The 23,437-nt window shown below is 35.6% G+C and overlaps 1 protein-coding gene and 1 non-coding gene across 3 annotated transcripts in view; both read right to left on the reverse strand.

The window, feature by feature from the left end:
- Window positions 1-21,518, reverse strand: part of LOC150096232 (baculoviral IAP repeat-containing protein 8-like) — a 37,692-nt gene extending 16,174 nt beyond the window's left edge. For both annotated transcript variants that reach the window (XM_090409098.1, XM_090409099.1), the window contains exons 1-4: window positions 21,376-21,518; window positions 16,268-16,598; window positions 8,176-8,333; window positions 2,153-2,226 (exon numbers count right to left, since the gene is read on the reverse strand). In XM_090409098.1, the coding sequence (XP_090265224.1) occupies window positions 2,153-2,226; window positions 8,176-8,333; window positions 16,268-16,586 (551 nt within the window). In that variant the 5' untranslated portion in view covers window positions 16,587-16,598; window positions 21,376-21,518. The remainder of the gene's footprint in view (window positions 1-2,152; window positions 2,227-8,175; window positions 8,334-16,267; window positions 16,599-21,375) is intronic.
- Window positions 5,067-5,185, reverse strand: LOC150096233 (5S ribosomal RNA). The gene has a single exon (XR_016549998.1). It is a non-coding gene; the product is annotated as a 5S ribosomal RNA (ribosomal RNA).
- Window positions 21,519-23,437: the final 1,919 nt, after the last annotated feature.

Raw genomic sequence — 23,437 nt, forward strand, 5'->3', positions numbered from 1 at the left:
TATCTTTAATTTATAGTATAACCAAATGAAAACTTTCAACAACTATCCATCCCTAACACACATACATCACTAATACTACACTGTTTCCATAAATTAAGAAACAAAGAAAAAAATCACGATAACTCAAAAACTGCAAGATGAATTTTTATGCAGTTCGATGAAAAGCAGTATGATATGAGATTTGGAAGAACCATTGACAAAAGTTGCAAATAAATAGGTCAAAAGGAGATTGTCTGAGTGATTCAATAAGAATATGGTCACCCCTCACAGTAATACAGCGCTCACAACGACGCTTACAATGGTGTCCAGAAGCTCAATTGGTAATAACAACCATTGTTCCTGCAAAGATCTCCAAATTCCCTCGAGGTTTCAGGGGAGGGAGGCTGGGAGCAGCAACATGCCTATGTAGAGCAGACATGTTCAATGGGATTGAGGTCAGAAGACCTGGCTGGCCAGTTCATTCGTTGACCAATTTCTTGAAGATATTAATCCACGAGCTTCGCTCGATGAGGACGAGTATTATTGTTGTAGGATAAATGTCTCCACCATTACACCCCGCATAAGGATAAACATAGGAGTCCAGAAACCCGTCTCTAAGTTGCAGCGTTCATGGTTCCTCTTAGAAGCACATACAGGTTGGTACGCCCGCCGAAGCCTCCTCAAACCATCACACTACCTCCACGCCGTTTTACGGAGATTAGAAGGATGATAACGTGTCCCTGGTTCTTTCCAGATCACAGCTCGCCTGGTATTGCTTTGTTCAGCAAATTGGGACCCGTCTCTAAACAATATCAACCCCACTGGTCTTTGACCGTTGATATGGGGATTGGCCCAATTCAGACGTTTTCTCTCCTGTGACATGGGGTACGATCACGCAGACCACCGGTCGCCTAGCATACCAACCGCATTCGTGAAGCCTGCGAACAGTGGGAGCAGATACCAATGCTTCTCTTGCCGACACAAGGTCAGATCGTAGCTGATTTTGGATAGCACTCCTGTTTTGGCAAGCAAATAATCGGAGATATCGATCACCCGCTGTGGTTGTGGCCGTGGCCCTCCTTCGCTGTATCTCCGATATGCTGTTTGTGACATTTTGGAATTGGTTTCACGGTCAGTGAACCACTAAACAACTCACATGCAACCATCTTCTACCTCTGCCTGATTTTGTCCCGCCTGCAGTCTTAAATGATGCCTAGCCGCCTAAATTCGTTGGTTAAGTGATGTCTTGCAGCCGTATCCAAGAATTTTGCTATCGTGAAATGTCTTGTTGTCACTCCATACATGAAATGGAAAAACCACTCCAAAACGTTCGCTTTTATGCGTGGCTTATTTGCATATAACGCTGACAGCGCCATTTATAAATCATAAACCAAACTCAGCATAACCTTTTACGTAATGTATCTGATTTTCATATGTTGTTTCCCTTTCTTCTGGGTTATCGTACTTTTGTCTTTGTTCCTTGATTTATGGAAACCTTCTTGGGACACACACGCATTTTGTTTTCCCTTAATTAATTTTATTTGGCCCTGAGTCTCTTTCGATGGTGTAAAATAATAGAAATGAGCAAAATATATTAAGTTTACATGCATCTTTCTCATTCACAAACAGATAGATATCTGGAACTTGAAAAAACGGACCATATGGATAACAGAGAACAACAAAACAGAGAAATTTGAATTAGCAGAACATGCATTAAATTGAGATCAGATCGTGAATTGGTCCTATCTTCTATATATACAATTACCAAGGCTGTTTTTTTTTTTTAAATCAGCAATAGAGGTAGGTTCTTCAAAACTCTAAAGATATTAATATTAGTACCTACTCATCTCTAGTACTTTAATATTAATACTATTGAACTATAGGCAACAACCATTTGTGGATGGGGATTCACATAAATCAGAAATTCTTGTGATACAACTGCGATCAAAATAGTGTGGTCTAAATATGCTATAATTTTATAATGTTGAAACATCTAATAAGTTTAACTGAATAAACCGATTACAAAAAATTTAATTGATTAATTAGTGTTATCATCAGTATGTTAATAAGATACTGATATTATTTTCTTAGTAAGATCCTTTAATAAAAATGCATTGCGGTATATTTTATCATTGCACTGTTCAAGAAAAATTCATATGCAAGAAAGTTTTACCTTAGTAGTGAATCTTTCGTATCCTTATTATGTTCATCAGGCTGAGAATCTGGAGAGAATTCATTTGATAATTCCTGTATTAAAATAAATACTTAAAATATATTTCACATATTATAAGTTGTGTAAATATTATTATTTTTTTTAAATAGTGTGTATAGACAAACTTGACAGCTGAAGTAATGTTATACGATGTTCTTTTCCCAATTAATTCTTTAATTCTCTTCCTCAAATGGAGGTAGGATTCATAGTTTCCTTGGACCTAACTACTTTTAAAGATAGATTGACAGTCAGTCTAAATCCATCATTTTTTACTGATAGTTAGCTCAAGCTCTCAATGAATGAAGGCTTTTGTAGGAGGAGAGAGAGAGAGCGAGAGAGAGTACAGGATCGATTTTTTGAGTTGAAAGGTTAATATCTCGAGTTTTCAGGAGGAAAAACACTATTTGTCGAAGATCGACTAATTCAGCAACTAGCAGAAAAAAGTGTAGAAAATATTCCTCTAATTTAGCTATAATCGAACTTATAATGGCTTTGTTCGGACAGTAAATGCCATTTTCATTTGGCTTCATAAGTATCTTATTCTTTTCAGCACACAATTATACACCAGACCAAATCAGAAATAAAATAACACACGGATATTTTAAAAATTACAGCTTTTAAATTTCTAAGAATTGAAACTAAAATGTGTGATTATTTTTATGTAGTAATATATTTTATTTACAGGGTGTTTCATATTAAAGTACCCCTATTCAGTGGCACAGCTAAAGTTTTTGCCGCCCCCTTTTCAATTCAGACCAAAAATACTACAAAAAGTCAAAATGACGTATAGGGAAATAAATTAAAACACCATGTTTATTTTGGAAGTAAAACTTTAATTTCAACGTTCTAAAATGTTATTTTCTTGCTTTTCTGTTAGCAAAATCGTCGATGACATTGGCGAAGTCTATTTCATAGTAATGTAGGTAATTCTTAATCAATTTTATTTAGAAAAACTCCTCTCACAACTAGCAACACTTACAGCAATTGTGGGGAAAATTCGCAGTAGTATTACAATATTTGGAAATGAGTTCTCGAGACTGTATTTTAGAATTAACTGTAAAAGTTCAAAGTGCCGTCCTCTAGCTATGCCTCTGGTTGGGACAGATAAGATTTATTGAAGCATACTTCAAACAAATCTGTTAAATGCAATATGATTGCATAAATATATGTTTATGTAATGTACTTGCACAATAATCTTAATACAATCTGTATAAAGGTTTCTAATTCAGTTGGTATGTGTGTAATATGATTTAACATTAAAAAAAAAGTATTTTCACAGTTAATGTGGTGTCACACACACACACACACACACTCACTCACTCACAGGCATCCCTCGATTAACGCGGTTAATTAATCCCTCGATGTTACCGCGTATATCAAATCGCGTTAATCAAATCTAATAATCAATGGTAAAAATTGCAATTCGTCCAGATCGATTATTGTATTAATAATTCGTTTTATATGGTACTCTTTTAGGAAAGATAAAAAATGAATGCAAAGTAAATGTTTAATAAATACTTGTACCTACATTATTTACTGCAATTTTTTTTTTTTTATCAAAAGAAGTTTTCAAGAGTCGTTTGAACAGTTTTAGTTTTTTTCTTATCGGCATGAATTCTACGATAACAAGCAAAATGACTCTTCAGACCTCGGCAAACAAGCAATGAAACATAAAGAAAAAACACTGCAATTATAATACATGATGGTATACAAATTAAGTTAATATTGAATCCAACATTATTTCATATACGAATATAGAAACTACAAGAGTTTCGTGCCGAATATATAGACTCTAAAAGTTTCGGCGGATGCAAGCATAAGCAACCTAATGGGCAAACTCGTAGTAAAGGTGGTGTAATCTCCAGCTCTCTTTCCTTAGTATTTTCTATAATATAAAGCACATCTCCTAGAGGACATGTATGATAAATAAGCCTTTGGCTCTCTATTTCAGTAATACACGATGGTTTATTTATTTTCAGTTACAATCTAGAAATTATTGAACAAAGAATAAAAAAACAACTAAACCATACTATACTGACATCGGAGGTCGCGGTATCTCTCAGATACAATTTACTGTCAAATATCACAAACCTTTACATAACATGTGTTCAACCAAACTGGCGGCAAAAAAACAGTGCCGAATATCACTCGTAACATGAAAGCACAGCTACGCATGACCTCCAAGCTATACACTGAATTGTGTAAAAATATTTATGTTAAACATTTTGCATGTATCCGTCAGACCAGCTGCGAGCTCCGCAGGGTTAAAGGCGCGTTAATCAAAACTCTTGCCGCGTATATCAAGGGATTGCCGCAACTAATTTCGTCGCGTTTGATTGTTGACTCGTTTAAATTCAGTCCTTAAAACAAGTGGTTTTTCTCAATTTTTCAACCGATCCATGATTTTAATTTTTTTTTTTCGAGACGAATTTTCTTTTCAATATTCATTTTTCCCTTTCAATGCAATTTGTGACCATTACTATAAAAATAATTTTTTTTACATAAAAAAGCATTACATATTAATTATGTATGGAACTCACCAGAAAATAAAGTGCTCAGCTTGAGATAACACACTTATGGTTTTTAATGCGCTTTCCTGGGAGAAAACGAAGACAATTTTCAACAATAAACACTTTATACGGTATACAATTGACCCCTAATATAAATTCGCTACTTATAACTACCTGCTCGATACGGGCAGACACAAATTTAGCGAGGATAAAATTTGATTTTTAAGTCGCGAGTAGATTAATATATGAAAAGAGAAAGGGTTACTGCAATTTCTAGACCTGTGTTTTTGTCAAAACTGCGTTGTACCTGTATATATAGAGAAAGAAAGTAAAAAAGAAGCATGAAAGCAAATTAAAAAGTTTAACGCCAGCAGCACCCGGTGTTCCCAGGTGCTCACCCTCCCAAGTACTGACCGGGCCCAACGCTGCTTAACTTCGGTGATCGGACGAGAACCGGTGTATTCAGCCTAGTATGGCCGCTGGCTTATTTAATGATGGTTGTTAAAACGGTATATAAGCAATGAATCCCATTATGATCAATTGACACTTTAATTTTTATATAATTGAATATGAAATTCATATAAAATAAATATCATTCACCAGATTTTAAGAACGGTTTTGCGATATTACTACCAAGAAATATTTAAATACAAATTCTTTCCATTTATGCTCAATTACAGGATGACTACTACATGGATTTCGTTGTGTAGGTAACTGTCAGGCAACTATGCGAGGAAGAGAAACACTCCTGTTCTTTCAGAGAATAAAGAAACAGAAATTTTAGGGTTTTAAAAATGTTAAGAAAATGAAAATCTGATGCATATGCATTTTTTTTTTTTTTTTAAGAAAACGCCTAAGTTAAGTATGTGTTAGCAGTGGTGTAGCTAGAGTTTGTCGCGCTTCTCAATACACACCAAAAATACTACAAAAAGTCAAAACCACGTATAGGGAAATAAATTAAAACACCATGTTTATTTTGGAAGTAAAACTTTAATTTCAATATTCTAAAATGTTATTTTTCTTGCTCTTCTTAATCAATTTTATTTAGAAAAACTCCTCTCACAACTAACAACACTTACAGCAAGTGTAGGGAAAATTCGTAGTCGTATTACAATATTTGGAAATGAGGTCTCGAGACTGTATTTTAGAAGTAGCTGCAAAAGTTCAAAGTGTCACCCGGAGTGGACCGCCGCCTCTGCTCTACGCTAGGTACGCCACTGCTCCTATTTATAGCAATCTTAGAAAGAATCAATAGACGAAACACCCTAAAATTGAAATTTGACGAGTACCCTAACCAGATCATGCGGAAGAGATTTTGACAATGAAAAGATAAATGAAAAAGAAAATCAAAACTGGCCGATAGGAGAATTGTGACCCTGTGAGAGGGAGAAAATTATATTAATATGAAATGGGTGGTATGTGATTGTGAAACGATTCCGAGTCAATGACAAACGAAGAAAAAAAAAATTGATAAATTATTTCATATTGCTAACGCAGCATTTTCTCCATTCCTATAGAATTACTCACGTTCAAGCAATTTGAGACCAAGCAAGTGGAATGAGCGTAGAGTCAGTCTTGCTCTTTCGTTTATACCGCCTTCTCATGTAGTATGCAAAATTCACTATCTTTTCTTGCTAACAGCGCCATATTTCCCTTATCGGCCATCTTTGAGCTAATTTTTGTTACTGTGGACGTAGATATTTTGTTATTGTAGATGAAATAGCCTCATCGAGAGTGAGAGTATTTCGTCTACTGGTTGTCTGTCTACAGACTACTCTAAATAGGGATACTTTAATTACAAACACCCTGTATCCATTTTTTTAAAAATTTTTTTTTATGATTGGTGTGTTCATATAGTGATTGTTGTCGGTTAATTTAAATGCAGGTGGCTCAATGATAGATGATTGTTTGCCTGATTAAAGTCAGTAATGCGTGGCAGAGGGCGTTGTCTACATAAGTGATTCACAAAAGTGTTAACTTAAGCTTTATTTCTGTCAATATAGAGTCATACAAAAAAAAAAAAAAAAAAAACACCTGGTTTATATGATATATTTTTATATAAATAGTTACATGACCCTAGTAAGAAAACTTACTTGTTAATTATAATTTGCAAAACACGTACAGGATTTTTGTGCTTTTTTCATTTGAAAATAAAAAATTTCAAATACTATCTAATATGTTGTTGAAAGATTTTTCACTTGGTTATACTAGAAATTAAAGATACCAAGAAATTCTATACTTGGTTTAATCCATTATCCAAATGTAAGCAAACAAAGTTTGCGCCTGAAGTATTTTCAGGACTGGGGCAACTCGTGGCAAAGGTGGTATAAGTTTTACCACCTTTGCCACGTGTTGCTCCAGTTATGAAAGATACTACAGACGCAAACTTTGTTTGCTTACACTTGGATAATGGATTAAACCAAGTATAGAATTTCTTGGTCTCTTTAATTTGCTCTCTAATATGCTAGAAAAATTTATTGGGTTTTCAAAAGAAGTCCAGTTTGTCAGTTTAATATGGAGATTAAAAAAATTGTTCTTGAAATCCAATCAGTCCCAATAGTTTTTGGCAAGAAGCGTATTTCATTTAACAATTCAAGGAATAATTTGAAGTGTTTACCAGAAATGTTAAAAAATATTTTCTTTAAGGCAATAGCAAAATTTGAACTACTAATTAGGTCATGCCAGTCTAATTACTCATATAACTCTTCAGCTTTCCGTCCAACAGGCCATAGGTTCGAATACCACCGTAGGTATGGATTTGTGAATGTCTTTAAGATGCAGGTGCTTTGATCATCTGCAAAATCACCAGCTCTATCTATTGGAGGTCTGAAGTGGACCTTGCAAATGTACCATGTTCGGTCTGTTAAACGTGGTTTCAAAATTATCTAATCCTTGGGATCCATCCACGATGCTATGAAAAACTTACAGCTTTTCGTGGGTGGACGAGATTGAGATTTAAAAAAAAAATAAATAAAATAAATGTCAATGTATCTTTGATGTTTTTATAGTTTTGCAAAATGCGGAATCCCCGTTACATTCATGTCCATCCACACACAAATTATTTTTAGACTTCAGCTGGATGGATTCCTTTGATATTCGAAAGATGGAATCCATGCCCGAGCCATTATTTGTCTGTTTTGAAGGGAAAACCCGAGTTTCTGGGATGAAACCTTCCGTGTCCGTCTGAGACTGCCTAACTCACCTTCAACTCGTCTTCTAATAAAATTATGCGCGTCCTCAGCGGGATTCGAACCCAGGTCTTTCCAGTCGAAATAGACTTCGTCTAATGAGTTACTGAGGTTGTATATAAATAGATACTTACTAAAATATGTACGTATACTTAAAGAACGTGCATATTTTAGAAAAGAAACTGTAATTGCTAGATGTAGTTTGAATGAATATTTTCACGTAATTATAACGGCTATGATTAGAATGATAAGGGAAAAATAACGATAAAAAGAAAATTTTTTCTACCTTCGTAATACACTTGTATACAAAGTCTCGTCCTTTAGCATCGTACACGTGAGGACACATAGGAAAGTATTTTGCATGTTCTTCCCAAGGATCATCTTTGTCTTTCCACTTGAATAACTTTGCATCACACGAAAAACAAATAACTTTATCTTCAAAACCTAGAAGTGAAATCATTAAATGAAGAACTAACAGCACTAACTTAACTGTATTTGTGGATATTATATTATAATTAAAATATTTATTTATTAGTCCCTGGAGCACTAATAATATTGGTGATCCAGGGACTAATAAATAAATCTAATAATAAATAAATAATAAATAATAATAAATAAATAATAAACTAATCATTTATTGAGAAAAGCCAATAAATGATTGGCTTTTCCCCCTTTAAAAAAATCGTGTAAATTTAACCTGGAATTAAAAATACAGAACATTAAAAAGTAGCGCACATTTTGCTATTATGTTTCTGAAACTGCAACTATGTTGTCATGGTAACACTATCACATCGTCTGTTTTCTGAAACAAAGCCCCTCCAAGTGGGGCACCTGTTCGTGGCCCACTTGGAGGGCCACGAACAGGTGGCCCGCCAAGAATGAAAAGGGCCACTACCATACTGGGAGGGGACCTCCCAGTATGGTAGTGGCCCTTTTCATTCTTCCTCTTTTTCTTTGCTTTACTTCCCGTATTCTTGGCTCTACTTCTCCAGAGTCATTTTTACTATCCTTTTTCCAGACCACCATCACTGGGAAAAACCCTGTCGCCGTGTTTGACGTGCGGTGCGACCCGTGGACATCCAGAATGGAGGATCCTGATAGTCTTGCACTACTTTGGCCCCTGCTTCGGCAAGACGGGTGGTCCTGGATGGCCCAGCCAGGATCAATCGGCTAGTGGCCTTGCCTGCAAGGATCAACGGTGTTGCAGTAAGTCTCTCACTCCATGGGCCAGAGTCGGGATCCTAGACCTGCTGTAGCGTCCAGGGTAGCCCTGGCGTTCCACTCCTGAGCACAGTCTTTGCTTGCCTGCTAGTGGGCGTCCATATGTGGCTCCGTGGTGGGTGGGGAGCTCTTGCGCCGAATTGAAAATTCCTTAAGTATGAATTCTTCATCCTCAAATGTTTCAGGGACCCTAACAAAGTCCCAACCGAGTACTGATAATATAGACACAACATATGGAAACAGAAGTAAGAAACAAAAGATATCGGATACTAACAAAAATGTACCAACCCTTTTAATCATTCATGCAACAGGTGAAAACCCAATTGGTAAAATGTCACCCTTCTTTATCCAAAAAGGTTTAGATGGACTGGCAGGATCTCCCAAAACTGTCAAGAAATTGGTGTTCTATTGATATCCTCATGGAAACAATGTGCAAACAACATTCCGAGAAACTACTGAGAGTAACGACAATGGGTGGAATACAAATTGCAGTAACACCCCACTGAACACTCAATTCCAGTAGACGAATGAGATATCAGAATGGGATCTCCTTGAGGTTCCTGGTGAGGAGATATGTTCAGAGCTTAAAGATCAAGGAGTGACGTGTGTGAGGCGCATCCTGATATGCAGGGATGGTCGCCTGGTCTCAACCAAGAACATCATCCTTACTTTTGATACACCTAGGCCTCTATCATCTGTAAAAGCAGGGTATCTCAGCTGTGCTGTTAGAATGTACATCCCTAACCCACTGAGATGCTTTAAATATCAAAGATATGGACATGCCCAAACTGTCTGTTGTGATTCTACTATCTGTGCTCAATGTGGTAGTAAAGAACATGAAAATAAATCTTGCTGTGAAAAAAAAGCTAAATGTGTCAACTGTCAGGGGGATCATCCAGCATACTCTCGTGCATGTCAGAAATGGAAAGATACAAAAGAGATATAAAAAATAAAAACAGAACAAAACATAACATATCAGGATGCAAAAAGAAAGCTAGCCACCATTACACCTGTTCTACGATCCTCTTATGCTGAAAATGTAATAATTAAAAAAGTGCAACTCAAACATGTATATCTATTTCACCATTTGATAATTTCACTATATCTGAACTTGATGATTGTAAGTGCTTCTCTGTTGAGCGCATTAATCACAAAACCTATGGCCTTACTCCAGAAACAACTTCAAAAATGGTCCCATTCAATGAAAACTCATCTGTCAAAAAATTATGGTGGAGACTTCACTCAAAGATAAACCACCAGACACTCGCACAGAAAAAATGGATACCTCTGTACCCACTGAAAGTAAACTAAGCATACCAACTGCCCCTAACACATTTGATGTTTTGAACACTCTGCCAGAGGAAGAGATGGACACTAGCCGTGCATACTCCCCTAAAACAATGGATAAATATAAATCTGACAAAGATAAGTCCTCAACCTCCCGAAAACCAGACAAGTCAATAAAATCAAGATAATAGGAAACGTTTTGCAATGGAACTGTCGTGGGATTCGCCAGAATATCGATGATATCAAGATGTTGTTGCAGAAACACAAACCTTTCTGTTTCTGTCTACAGGAAACATACTTAAGACCCAGTGAGGACCGTACTTTTAGGAATTTCACTTTCGTACGTAAGGAACAGAACTGGAGGTGGTCCTGCTCATGGAGGAGTAGTTATCCTAGTGGCCAGTCATATTCCTTTCCATCAGGTCCAGCTTAATACTACTTTGGTAGTAGTAGCGATTCGACTCTCTGTGGGATTTCTTGTTACAGTATGTTCAATTTATTTAAGACCGAGTGCAGAGTTAAATGAAATTGATCTTGACAATCTTATCTTGCAACTGCCTGAACTCATACTTCTGGTGGTTGAGTTTAATGGTCACAATACTCTGTGGGGTACTGCCAACACTAACAGACGAGGTCGAATCATTGAAAGAGTCCTTGATAATAATAACCTGTCCCTTTTAAATAATAAAGTTAATATTTTCATATGCCTACCAGTTCATATTCTGCAATTGATCTCACAATCTATTCTCCTTCCATTCTTCCACTGCTCACGTGGGATGTTGAAGAGAACATATACGAAAGCGATCACGTCCCTGTTCTATGCACAATGTCCTCACAAGAACCGTGTTCACACACACCAATACCTATATTGAAAATGGACCAGGCTGATTGGAATGGTTTTTCTCATCTGTCAACATTTAATGCTGATGCTATCAGTCAAACACCTATCAATGAAGCGGTAAAGTATATGAGTGCATTGTCCATGCAGCAGCAGCCTCCATCCCGAAAGCATTATCTCGGTTTCCATTCTATCCAAAGCTTTGGTGGAACCTAAAATGCCAGACAACCAAAAAAAGATCAACCCAGAGCATGTGGCATATTTCGTAGATACCGCACCACATCAAACTTAATAGCTTTCAAGCGTGCTAGTGCCAAAGCACGTTATGTGAGACGCCAGAGTCAAAAACAATCATGGATCCAATTTACTACATCAATTAATCAAATGACCAGTCCAAAAACTGTATGGGATAAAATCCGGAAAATGAAAGACAGATATAGTACACATTGTTTGTCTACCTTAGACCATAATGGAAGTGTTATTGCTGATCCCAAAGCTATTGCAGACACTTTGGGAGAAAAGTTTGCTAGAATATCAGCAACAGCTCATATTCTCCTGAATTTTTAATACTGAAAGAGCAGCTAGAGAAACAAAGCTTAATTTTTCTACCAGCATTCTTCAGCCATTTGTTAAGGAGGAACTAAAAAGCTCTCCTACAATCTCACCCTAGTGAAGTAGGGCCTGATGACATCCACTATGAAATGATAAAACATCTACCATCATCTTCTATGGATCTTCTTCTCTTATTATACAATAGATTACTTGAAGAGGAAGAGTTTCCAAATTCTTGGCATAAGTCAATTGTCGTTGCTATCCCAAAACCAGGAAAAGATCCAACACAAGCAAATAATTATCGACCCATTGCTCTGACCAGCTGTCGTTATAAGATACTAGAGAAAATGGTTAATGCCAGACTTCTCTGGTATTTAGAAAGCAACAGTCTTCTTTCCAATACACAATGTGGTTTCCATAGACATCGATCAACTTTAGACCGTTTGGTTCGTTTACAAACTTGTATAAGAGATGCATTTCTGAAGCGAGAACATCTCGTTTCAGTTTTCTTCAACATGGAAAAAGCTTATGACACAGCCTGGAGATATGGCATATTAAAAGATCTCTATAACGTATGTCTCAAAGGATATACGTTATAGAGATCCTCCCTGTATTTATTAAAAATTGTTATCCAGGCGAACGTTCCAAGTGAGAGTGAGAAGTATGCTGTTTCGACCATATCATCAACAACAAGGCTCTGTTCCCCAAGGCTCTGTCTTAATGTGACCCTTTTTCTATTAAAATTAACTCAATCATTGAACAGCTTCCTCCCACTGTAGACAATGCTCTATATGTTGATGACTTCACAATTTACAGTCACTCACGTAACCTGCGGGTAATTGAAAGACAACTTCAGGAAGCAATTGATCATGTCTCGCTGTGGACTCTTAATAATGGGTTTAGGTTTTTAACAGAAAGAAGTGTCTGGGTACCCTTCTGTCGAAAACGCACTCATCACCCAGATCCTGAATTAAGAATGAGACATACTGTTATTCCAGTAGCTCCAGAATTCTACCAAGTTCTCGGGACTCATATTTGACAGAAAACTTACATTTCTAGCACACATTCGTCAACTAAGAGAAAAGTGCCAAAAAACTTTGAACCTCCTTCGTACTCTGTCCACTACTGAGTGGAGTGCTGATCGAGCTTCATTGCTCCATCCTTTGTATAAACGTTGACAACATTAGCTACACTAAATATAACAGCATCTCTCCATGGCGCGCGCACGCACGCACGCACGCACGCACGCACGCACGCACGCACGCACGCACGCACGCACGCACGCACGCACGCACGCACACACACACACACACACACACACACACACACACACACACACACACACACACACACACACACACACACTCTGTCCAAAAAGAAACCGAACGTTTCGAAAATAGAAGAAACTAGTGACGCCACCTGTTGTATCTTTTTGTTGTCGAAAGCGGCAACCTTCTTTAGTGTGGTGTCTGCTGTTTATGACATTTGTTTCATTAGAAGCCGAGTTATAGTGCCAAGAGTGACAATGTGTTTTGACGAACGACCAGTCGTCACGATATTCATGCCGTACGCGACGAATTCTCGCTCGTTATCGATTGATAACGATTCTCGCTATCAGTCGCTTCACAACTTCGAGATAAAACTCACCATTGACCGTATGGCCAGGTAGAAACGAACTCTTTGTGGATAATGCCCTTCGAATCGTAGAAACAAATGAGCATTTTCTTTACTTTTGATTTCTCCAAGCGACTTTTTTTTTTTTCAGATGCCCCTCTTCTGGTGGTCTCCATTCAGCACTCTGGCGCTTTGTTTCGGGCTCATACTCAAAACATCACGTTTCGTCACCATTAACGATCGTTTCAAGGAAGTTTGATTCATTACGAGCGGTTTTAATGAGGTCCTTGCAGTGTTCAATTCGATACATTTTTTGATCGTCGGTCAACTTGTGGGGAACAAATTGCGAATTCAATTTACGAAGGCCCACACTCTAGGTGAAAATGTTGTGCACAGTTGATTTTGAAATCCCCAATTCATCTTTAATCAATCCCACAGACGATTTCGGGTTTTCTTTGATGAAATCACGCACTTTTTGGATGTTAACTTCTCTCAGTCCAGTTTTTGGACGGCCGGCTTTTCGTCGTCCTCAAGTGTCTGACGATCACTTTGAAATCGCTTAAACTACTAGTAAACTTGAGTACGGGATACGCATTCATCACCGTATGCTTCTTGAAGCATTTGATGCGTTTCGGTAAAACTTTTACCAAGTTTAAGACAAACGTTAATCGCAGTTCTCTGTTTGAAACTCATTTTCCGACCGTTCGTCAAAACACATTGTCACTTTTGGCACTATAACTCGGCTTCTAATGAATCAAATGTCATAAGCAGTTGACACAACACTAATGAAGGTTGCCGCTTTCGACAACAAAAAAGATACAACAGGTAGCGCCTCTAGTTTCTTCTAATTTCGAAAAGTTCGGTTTCGTTTTGGACAAACGGTGTATACTGATGGTTCAAGAACTAATACTCAGTTGGCTGTGCTGCTGTGTTTCCTGACATTATTTTCTCCAACCAGATCCCACCTGATTGCAGTAATTATACGGCAGAGTTGCATGCCATTCAGCTTGCACTTGTGCATATAAAAGAAAATTGCTACCAAAAGTCTGTAATTTATACACGCCCATTGAGCCCTTTACAGGCTATCTCCTCTCCTATGTATAATCACATCCAGTACTTTATGAGGTGCTACATTTGTTTCACAAAATGAAAATCCTTAATTTTGGTGTTCAGTTCTGCTAGATTCCCAGCCACAAATGTATTAGTATAATAACATTTGTTGTAATCTTACTATATGTAGATACTGCTTTCCTTGACTTGTTTTGTATATATACATATGTTAACCTGTACTGTTATCTATTTATGTACTGCTGAAACCTCTGCAGTAATTCTGTTTATATGTAGATACTGTATTGTTTAACTTAAATTTTGTATATGCATTTTATTTACTAGTTTATTTTTCGACTAATCACGTATTGCTGTAGGACACCTTGTCTATTTGTGTACCTTCTAGTAATTCTGTTTATATGCATTTCTAAATTCTGTTTATTGCTAAATTTAATTTTCATCGATGCATATTATATAATAATCCCTTTTTGCCTATTTTTGCACCGCTGTAAAAGCATCTGTTATAATTTTACATATATGTAGATACTGCATTCCTTGGTTTGGTGTTGCGTATTAACTTATATTGTTAACTATTTTTGTACTACCGTAATAACCTCTGATCTTGTGTGTTGCTGTGCCGTCTGCAGCAGTTCTGTTTATCTGTAGATGCTGCTTTGTGGAACTAGATTTTTGTACAGAAATATTGTTTACAATTTTCTCTAACTGCTTACGTATAGTTGTAACCTTTAGTATGGCACAGTATGACCTGTGTTGTCTTTGTGCCAAATAAACTATAAAGCAAACCAAACCTGAAAACAGGGCCGGTTCTACCAACGGTGAAAGACGTGCATTTGTACGGGACGACAAGTATTTTTGGGGGCGGCAAAGTTGGCATAAACTATACGAAAAATAAGGGAGAAGGGGCGGCAAAAGATGCTACTGCACGGGGCAGCAAAATTCCTAGGGGCGATCCTGCCTGAAACAAGGCTTTTATATGGAGGGAGCTTTATAGCGTGTACTTTGCATTACAGTATATTATTCACTAGTATTATCGGTTTTTTAGATAACGTGAGTGTTTTTTTTTCACTTGAAATGGCTGATATTTGAATGATGGAATACATTGCCGGAGTCAGTTGTGTGTGTGTGTGCGAGTGCGCGCGCTGTTGGTAAATGATTTCAAGACAAAATGACCGGTTTTATAAGGGCCTACTGTAATAATAAAAATATAGAATTATAAAATACAAATAGATTTTAGTCCCCTGTCAGATTTGATTACTCAAGACCCGAAGTGGCCAAAATGGTCTGTGTGCTTTTTTCCCTTCTTTTGGTGGTGGGCGATAGATGGCGTTGGGTATTGATGGCGGTAGTGTCGTTGAGATATGAGCCCTTGGACACCTTGGAGGTGTCACGTAATAATATGTGGTTGATTATTTTGTTTTCGTTGGATTATTTCAATTCTTAGTCCAACCACAATACGAATATGCGATAGGTTTACAGCCTTTAGTCAATGGAATTCACTTAAAAAACTGTAATTTTTGACACTTTCACTAAAAGTAAAATACAGTTGAAAAATACAGCAGGACATTTATCTTCATTTCCTCATGATCGGACTTAAATCACACACCATTACATTCCTTCTTGGATTCGTAGTGTTGTACTCAGAAAATCATTTAAATGATACAACTGTTTTCTAGAATTATTTCGACTTGTAGAAAAATAGTGCTACGCGCTTGAATAAAATTTAGGCAACCGAATCTTATGTCAAATACAAAGCTGCGAATATCGTTACTGTTTAATAAATGTTAACATATGCACTTACCTGAATAATAAAAACCAGCGTCTGATAATATTTTGGCATCAGGACTTAATTTGGGCCATTTTTCAAAGGATCTCATGCGATTTTCGATGTCAGCCATATCAGGAGATTCATTGGTTATAGTCAAACAATCTTTAACGGAATGCGAAATATTCGAAATTGTCAAATAATCCTTTGGTAAATCAAATATAGGCCCATTCAAATGTGACCTCCTATGTATTTTCCCGCGATGAGAAATTGCCGCTAGGCTTCTGTTAGGTGAATCCGTAACCAAGTCACTTTCAACACAGCATCCTGCACTTTTTTTATAACTAGTAGCCATCTTTAACGTTACCTGTGACAATGAGGAGATAAAAAAAACAAAATTTGTTGTTATATGAGAAAAGAGCGAAAGTACGAATTAGTTGACGACCAATTGAACTTTTTGTTGCAATGATATTCGGTTAAATCCTCATAGGTTATCTCATAAGATCTTTATAGATCCTGCTTTTATTCCAAAATTAATCTTGTTTAAATCAACATTAAAATAATTTTGAATTTGCTTTACATTATAAATACTTTACTCCAAAAAAGCAGTTTTTGTTTCCGCTTTTAAAACTACGGGGGGGGGATGAACAACAACAAATCATATCCTCCAATAGATAATCCTAACTGATTTCTAATGTTATCTGATTAAATAAGGTTATTTAGGACACCTGTACTGTTTTCAGTCACACATATAATCAGCATATAATAATATATATTGCGTTCCATATCTCTTCATTGCATTTACAATAACTCAAAGATCTGTGAAAGCACATATTGCATCTGTGTAGGTTACAGTGTAATAATATTTATTATTATTATTATTACATGACACCTCCAAGGACGCATATCTCAACGACACTAGCGTCATCTACCGGCAGCCGCCACCAAAAAAAAAAAAAAAAAATAGTAGGAGTATTTGAAAGCTACTGGGCAAGAAAAGAAAAATAAACCTAAGACTGCATTTATCAGGACTTTTACCATTAATGAAGTCATGTTTTGTATTAACAAATTTAGGAAATATGCAATTTTGTGACATCAGGAGATTGAAAAAAAAAAAAAAAAACTGAGCACCAAAAATTTGTTTAGATAAGAATAATATCTCATTACAAATATCCCATTCGTAAAAAAGTGGAGCAAGTATGTTGAAAAAGCATGCAATCTAGAAGCTGCTGATTATTTTTTATTCGCGACATTGGATGTTTCAGTTGCTATGGTATTGCTCGAGTTTCGAAGAGAAATTCACATTATTCGATAGTTCAAGCAGTAATCTCGGCCAAAACAGCTGATATTGTTTGAACTGATATGAATCACCATTGACACGTTGTTAATAAAAGATATTATAGAAAAAATCTGGGGTCGAAGATAGCTTTCGTGGAAAATAACAGATATCTTGTTTACTCTGATATGGGGCAATAATATCATAATACTTGTGTTTTGTCACAACTTTATACGATTCATGTCAAAGTTGAATACCAGATACTATCAGCTAGTATGGTTCTATTAAAGCAAGCAATGGTGACTATAGTAGATAGCTGTCATCGCTTTCATTGTGCTTCTGGCAGTTTCATAAATAAAAAACATAAATCGTTGGATCAATGATAATAATGATAATAGTCATTAATAATAGTTTATAATGCATTGATAATCACTATAAGCCTTATGCTTTTTTCTTGGCAAGTAACTATTTCTTATTCTTGAAAGAACACACAAAGATTGAGTGATTAGCATCACTACAACAGAAGGTGTTAATCAATGAACCTTACTAAAGTAAACGCCGCTTATTGTGATCACTTTGGAACAGTCGCTTTTTGATAACAATAATCGGCTGATAACATTAAGCAAAGGATATAAAAAAACTGCGTCATTTATTTCAATTTATTGTTATGAAAAACTTTTTAATAAGCTACAACATCAAATTTATTTTAAAAACTTATCTAGTGCTGTCTGTCGTGTGTTTGAATATAGTAGTTCATAAATGGCGAACCTATGGCACGCGTGCCAGAGGTGGCACGTCCGAGAATTTTGCTGGCACGTCAACGATTTACAGGTGATGTCGTTTTATACGCTTATAAATTATTCAACTTTTTTTTTTAATTATTACAATACGTACAAGTTAAATTTTGTTTTACACGAGAGAGCAGCTATGAAGACGTGCATATGATTGGTGCGATATTAACAAAAGACCGCGCGACCCAAAGACAACCGATAATTGTTGAGTCGAAATGCTAATTCTCTCCAACCGAATTCCATAACATCTGAAACTGTCATAACAACATTCACTATATATTTCTTAGTTTTAATACATTCAAGACGGGTGTCGTTTATTGTTCCGACGTAACTTCTCAATACCGCAGGCTCAACTCACACAAAGTTTCAACCTTTGGTTGAATTTTATTTCTGCTTGTTTCCGTTTGACTGGGCAAACGAACTCACACACGTATTATATGGCATGTTTCAATTCGTGGTAGAATTTTATTTGAAGTTAGCCTTTGTGATCCGCACGTCATAACGACATCGAGAATTTCAAATGCAATCAAACATACACTTATTTCATGTAATTGAAAAATTGGACAATATTTTTCAGTTATATTAGATACTGTGTTTCCAATGCAACATATGGTTTTGCTTGAATCTATACAACATAGTTTCTCTGAGAGGGGAAATGCGATTCATTAGTTAGTGCTGTTTTTATTCCAGCTTCTCTAATTGCATTTTTGGTTGAAAAAAATATTACACAGACTGCAACAGCCTCTGTACCTTATTCATGAATACAATAAAAGTACTTGTTTTTCTTGCATCTGCAGTATAATGGCTGTTGGGGAGGGCGTGTGGTTAACGGTGGGGAGCGAGTTACTATCGCCTCGACGTGAACATATTTAAACATTTTCCGTGTGCGAGGTATATGGAAAACTTTTTAAGGTCTTTTTTCGTAAAGCAAAATCAGGGGTGCGAGTTATACGCGAGGGCAAGTTATAATCGAGTAAATACGGTAAGCGTTTTGCCGACAAGTTGACATCCTTCTGCTGCTTCCCCTGCTCAGCTAACTTCGATGGTGAGTTACAATGCAGAAATATTTTTCTCACTACCGTTATTTTTTTCTTCAAACCAACATCATTAAATTCAATTTAATAATACAATAATTAATTTTACACTGAATAATATTATAAATTTATATAAAAATAAATATTATAAATAAAATATTATTTATAAAAAATTATAAATAATCATTTATAATATTATATATATATATATATAATAAAATTATAAATAAATAAAGTTACAATAATTTTCTATTAATTTTCCCCTATTAAAAACTGCCCGGCATGTCAACAACTCGAATGGTAAATTTTTGGCACATAAAAAGGTTCGCCACCACAAATAATTCATGAATATTTAAAGAGACGCAGTAAACACGATAAGCACTACGAACACTCTACTAATGGAGCAATCTGCATATAAACAACAGTGGAACTGCGCGACGGACAGTGCCGCATTACGCTAATAGCTCACATCTCACTATGACGTGCATATGCTTGCGCGCGTAGCAATATGGCACTGTGGTGAACACAGTGCTGCTAGCGTCCTTCGCCTTCCTAAGTGCTACAAGATGGATTTTTATTATTTTTTATACAAAATAAGGGAATTGTATGGGAGTGTTGATGATAAAATTAAATATTACAAGCAAATATAAATAAATTAATAAATATATTTCTATATCGAGAAAAATTCGAGGTGCTGCAGTTCCGCAGTGCCTAATGTACGAGCCGCCCATGTTTTTACCGATCCACGATATTTGTCGTAATTTGTCAGCAGCTTTGCCATAATCTCTCCCACTTGACATTGAAAAGAAGTTACTGCCTTTGCAGGCGAATGATGATAATATCCGTTAAATGAGAAGGAGAATGTAAAAGAAAAAAGAAAATTAAAATTAAGAAGTAAAACTAGGGTCGAATGAGTCGATTCCATTATTAAAACTAAAACATTTTTCTTATAACAATTTCTGGATAGCCCTGATCTAGGTAATGTCTTTGAGTTAGAAGACATCCAAGTTTGCAACTTGATTTCTTCACGAAAAATGCTTCCTTCGAATACAATTCGCTTCGCGCAGCCTTTAGTCTTTTATCCTGTTGAGTGCTACCACGTGACCACTTTGCGCACGAAAAAGGAATGTGTTCCCGCTTACTATTCGAAATCGTCAGTTATACATATTTCCACAAGCTGAGTTTTGGTAAACTAATAAGGAATGTTTTATTATTATTATTATTATTATTATTATTATTATTATTATTATTATTATTATTATTATTATTATTATTATTATTCTCTTGCGTATGCCAATTATGAAGAAATTGCACTAAAATGTATCTGGCAAAGGACTAGATTAAATTAATATTAAAACAGTGGCAGAAATTGATAAACGAAATACCTGCCAATTTATAATTCAAATTGGATACAGATTTGATGAAAAAGAAATTAATATATTCATCTAATGAATGAATGACTATGAATAAAGGTTCAATTGTGATTGACTATCTCATAAAAATAATAATGATAAAAATAAACAGAGTGTAATATATTATCTTGTAAGAACGCGTGCACTCACATAGAGAATTACACAGAAACACGTGCTTTGAAAATAGCAGACGAAAACAAGTATAAATTGAAAAATATTAGCAATTAGCATAAATCATGTATGTCTGATTATAATTTTTTTTCTCTAAAGATATCTGATACGTCATTTTTTATTGTTTTTCTCAGCGTCATTTGTAAAACTATTGTAACTATATAATGAACTCATTTAATTATTTTTATTCTGCAATAATATATTTTATGCATAAATATTTTTGAATATTTATGCATAATTGAAGCAATAAATAGCTTCAGCTCCGAAGTTAAATTAAATTGATACTAAATCCAATTTTATATTAAAACAATTAATATGTGACAGAAGAACGCAGAACGCTCCTGTCTATAAGGGTGAAGCATAATGCTTTTAATCCCTGCTATCTGATAGGTTACTTTGTAGGGAAAAATTTATGAGCTACGTGCTGAACCCGAGTTGGGAAAATTATATTTTAACTTACCTTGTAGGGAGGGGAATCAAGCCGTATAAATATTTTGAGGAAAGAAAAGTTAACAAACAAAAAAAAAAATGCAAATATGCATTAAAATTCTATGTACATAATTTACAGTACATTTTTATATTCCGTATATAACACGGAGCTAATTTTTTAAGCCACAACTGAACCTTAGACTTTTTATACGGTCATATTTAAACTGTCCGCGCTTATCTAATCTCGAGAAGAATCATTTGACATGTTTCATTTCATTAGTTTCGTTTTGAGCGCGGTTAGTATTGGAACAATCGTTCGATCCTGTTAGCGCAGTCTCTCTTCCAGTGAGTCTTTGGACCCTCTGAAGTGTCACATAAATAATAAGCCTTACGTAGAGTTAGCGGGGGGGTTTTATTCATTACTTTTTATCTATTTATAATTATGCTATGATAGCAGTTATTTATAATCAAGAAATAAGAATTTAAAATTTTAGAAAATATTGTCAGATTTCGTCTTTCTCATATTTAAAATATGAAATTATGGAAATGTATCAAATTTTATATTAGTTTATTTATATATACTTCAGGAGGCAGTAAAGTAAAGTAAAGCTAGCTCCGAATATTTGTAGTACTAATTCAGCATTACGAAATGTGAACCTAACGCTGTTTTTGGATTACATCTATTTTAAGATTTTTGTCATTCTGTTAATTAATTCTGTTTTATTTCAGTCGCTCTCAATGTCGCCCTACGAGTTATCACTCTAAAGTAGTCTACGTTTTTATAATACGAAAACATTTGTACTCTAACTGGCTATTACCATATTAGCCTTGACGTTTATTACGTCAATAATTACATGGATGCGAAGTCTCCATGTCCATGTAAGTAAATATAGCATTAAGATACTATTGATATAGCATGAATATGAAGCATATATTTTTGATATATTTTATCCGTATGGCCATTTTGGTGATTAATATCCCTATTCCTCTTTCTCAGCTGTGCATTAATTGAGATGACTTTTTTTTTCCTCTCCTCGCTTTATGTTTAAGCATGGTGCCCTCCATAATAATAATAATAATGATAATAATAATAATAACTCACTACCATTTTAATGTAATTTCATGGAACGTTTTTTATGGCATGAAAGGGTCTTTGAAATAGTCTTTAGTTACGTTTAGTAAAATACCTACCTACTATGAGATTCATTATGTCCTCATGTCCATTCTGTAATAATTCCACCTTTCGTGGACAAACTTTTATTAAACTTTAGTATTCGTGTATTCTAGTATTCAAGATCTGTAAGATTTCGTCCTTTTAATTTTGGCTCAAATTGAACGTCTTTAGCGGGAAAAAATCGCTTTCATCAAACAGCTCTTGGCCATCTTCGTTTCTGCTAACGTCACTTTCTTTCAAATTCTTACTCCATGGTACTTCTCTAAGCTGACTCATAAATTTTCATAATCATATGCTTTGTACTGTAATATAACAAATACCCCTTCTGCACAAAAAATTCTGCACGGCTGGAATTCTCTGAGGTCAGGAAAGCGTCCACATAAGCGGGGGAGCGTGACTGCATTGATCACTGCAAAATTCTCTGATGCTGTGATCAAATCCAATACTTTTGGATTCCAAAATTTCGTGCCTCCTCCGTTACATCTTGACTCGGGTAATTATCTCTTAGCAGCCATATAAATTCCACTTCTTTTCCTCCTTGTGACTTCCAGTTTATGTTATTGTAGTTGAAATCCCGATAACCATTACTCGATGTGTTAATTTCCCAATGTACACCTTTTTACATTCCCATCTTATACCTCCCTGGCTATTATCTGCAACCTTATACAGGGTGTTCGGGATAAATTTGACAGTTTCGTAAGGAAAAAGAAAATCTTCTTTGTATCTATTAAATTTAACGAATTGACAAAAAAACATTACAGGCAGAGTTAATTACAATACTATCAACAAGATTTACTCAAAATAACCACCATTAGCATCGATCACAGCTTCAATTCTGCTTCGGAACCTCGAACAAGCTGATGCTACAGTCTCCCTGGGAAGGGCCGCAAAAACTGTTTTAATTTTATCCATTAACTGG

The sequence above is a fragment of the Typopeltis vanoorti genome, chromosome 19, assembly GCF_054136105.1.
Source record: "Typopeltis vanoorti isolate ZY-2024b chromosome 19, IOZ_Tvanoo_1.0, whole genome shotgun sequence".
NCBI lineage: Eukaryota > Metazoa > Arthropoda > Arachnida > Uropygi > Thelyphonidae > Typopeltis > Typopeltis vanoorti.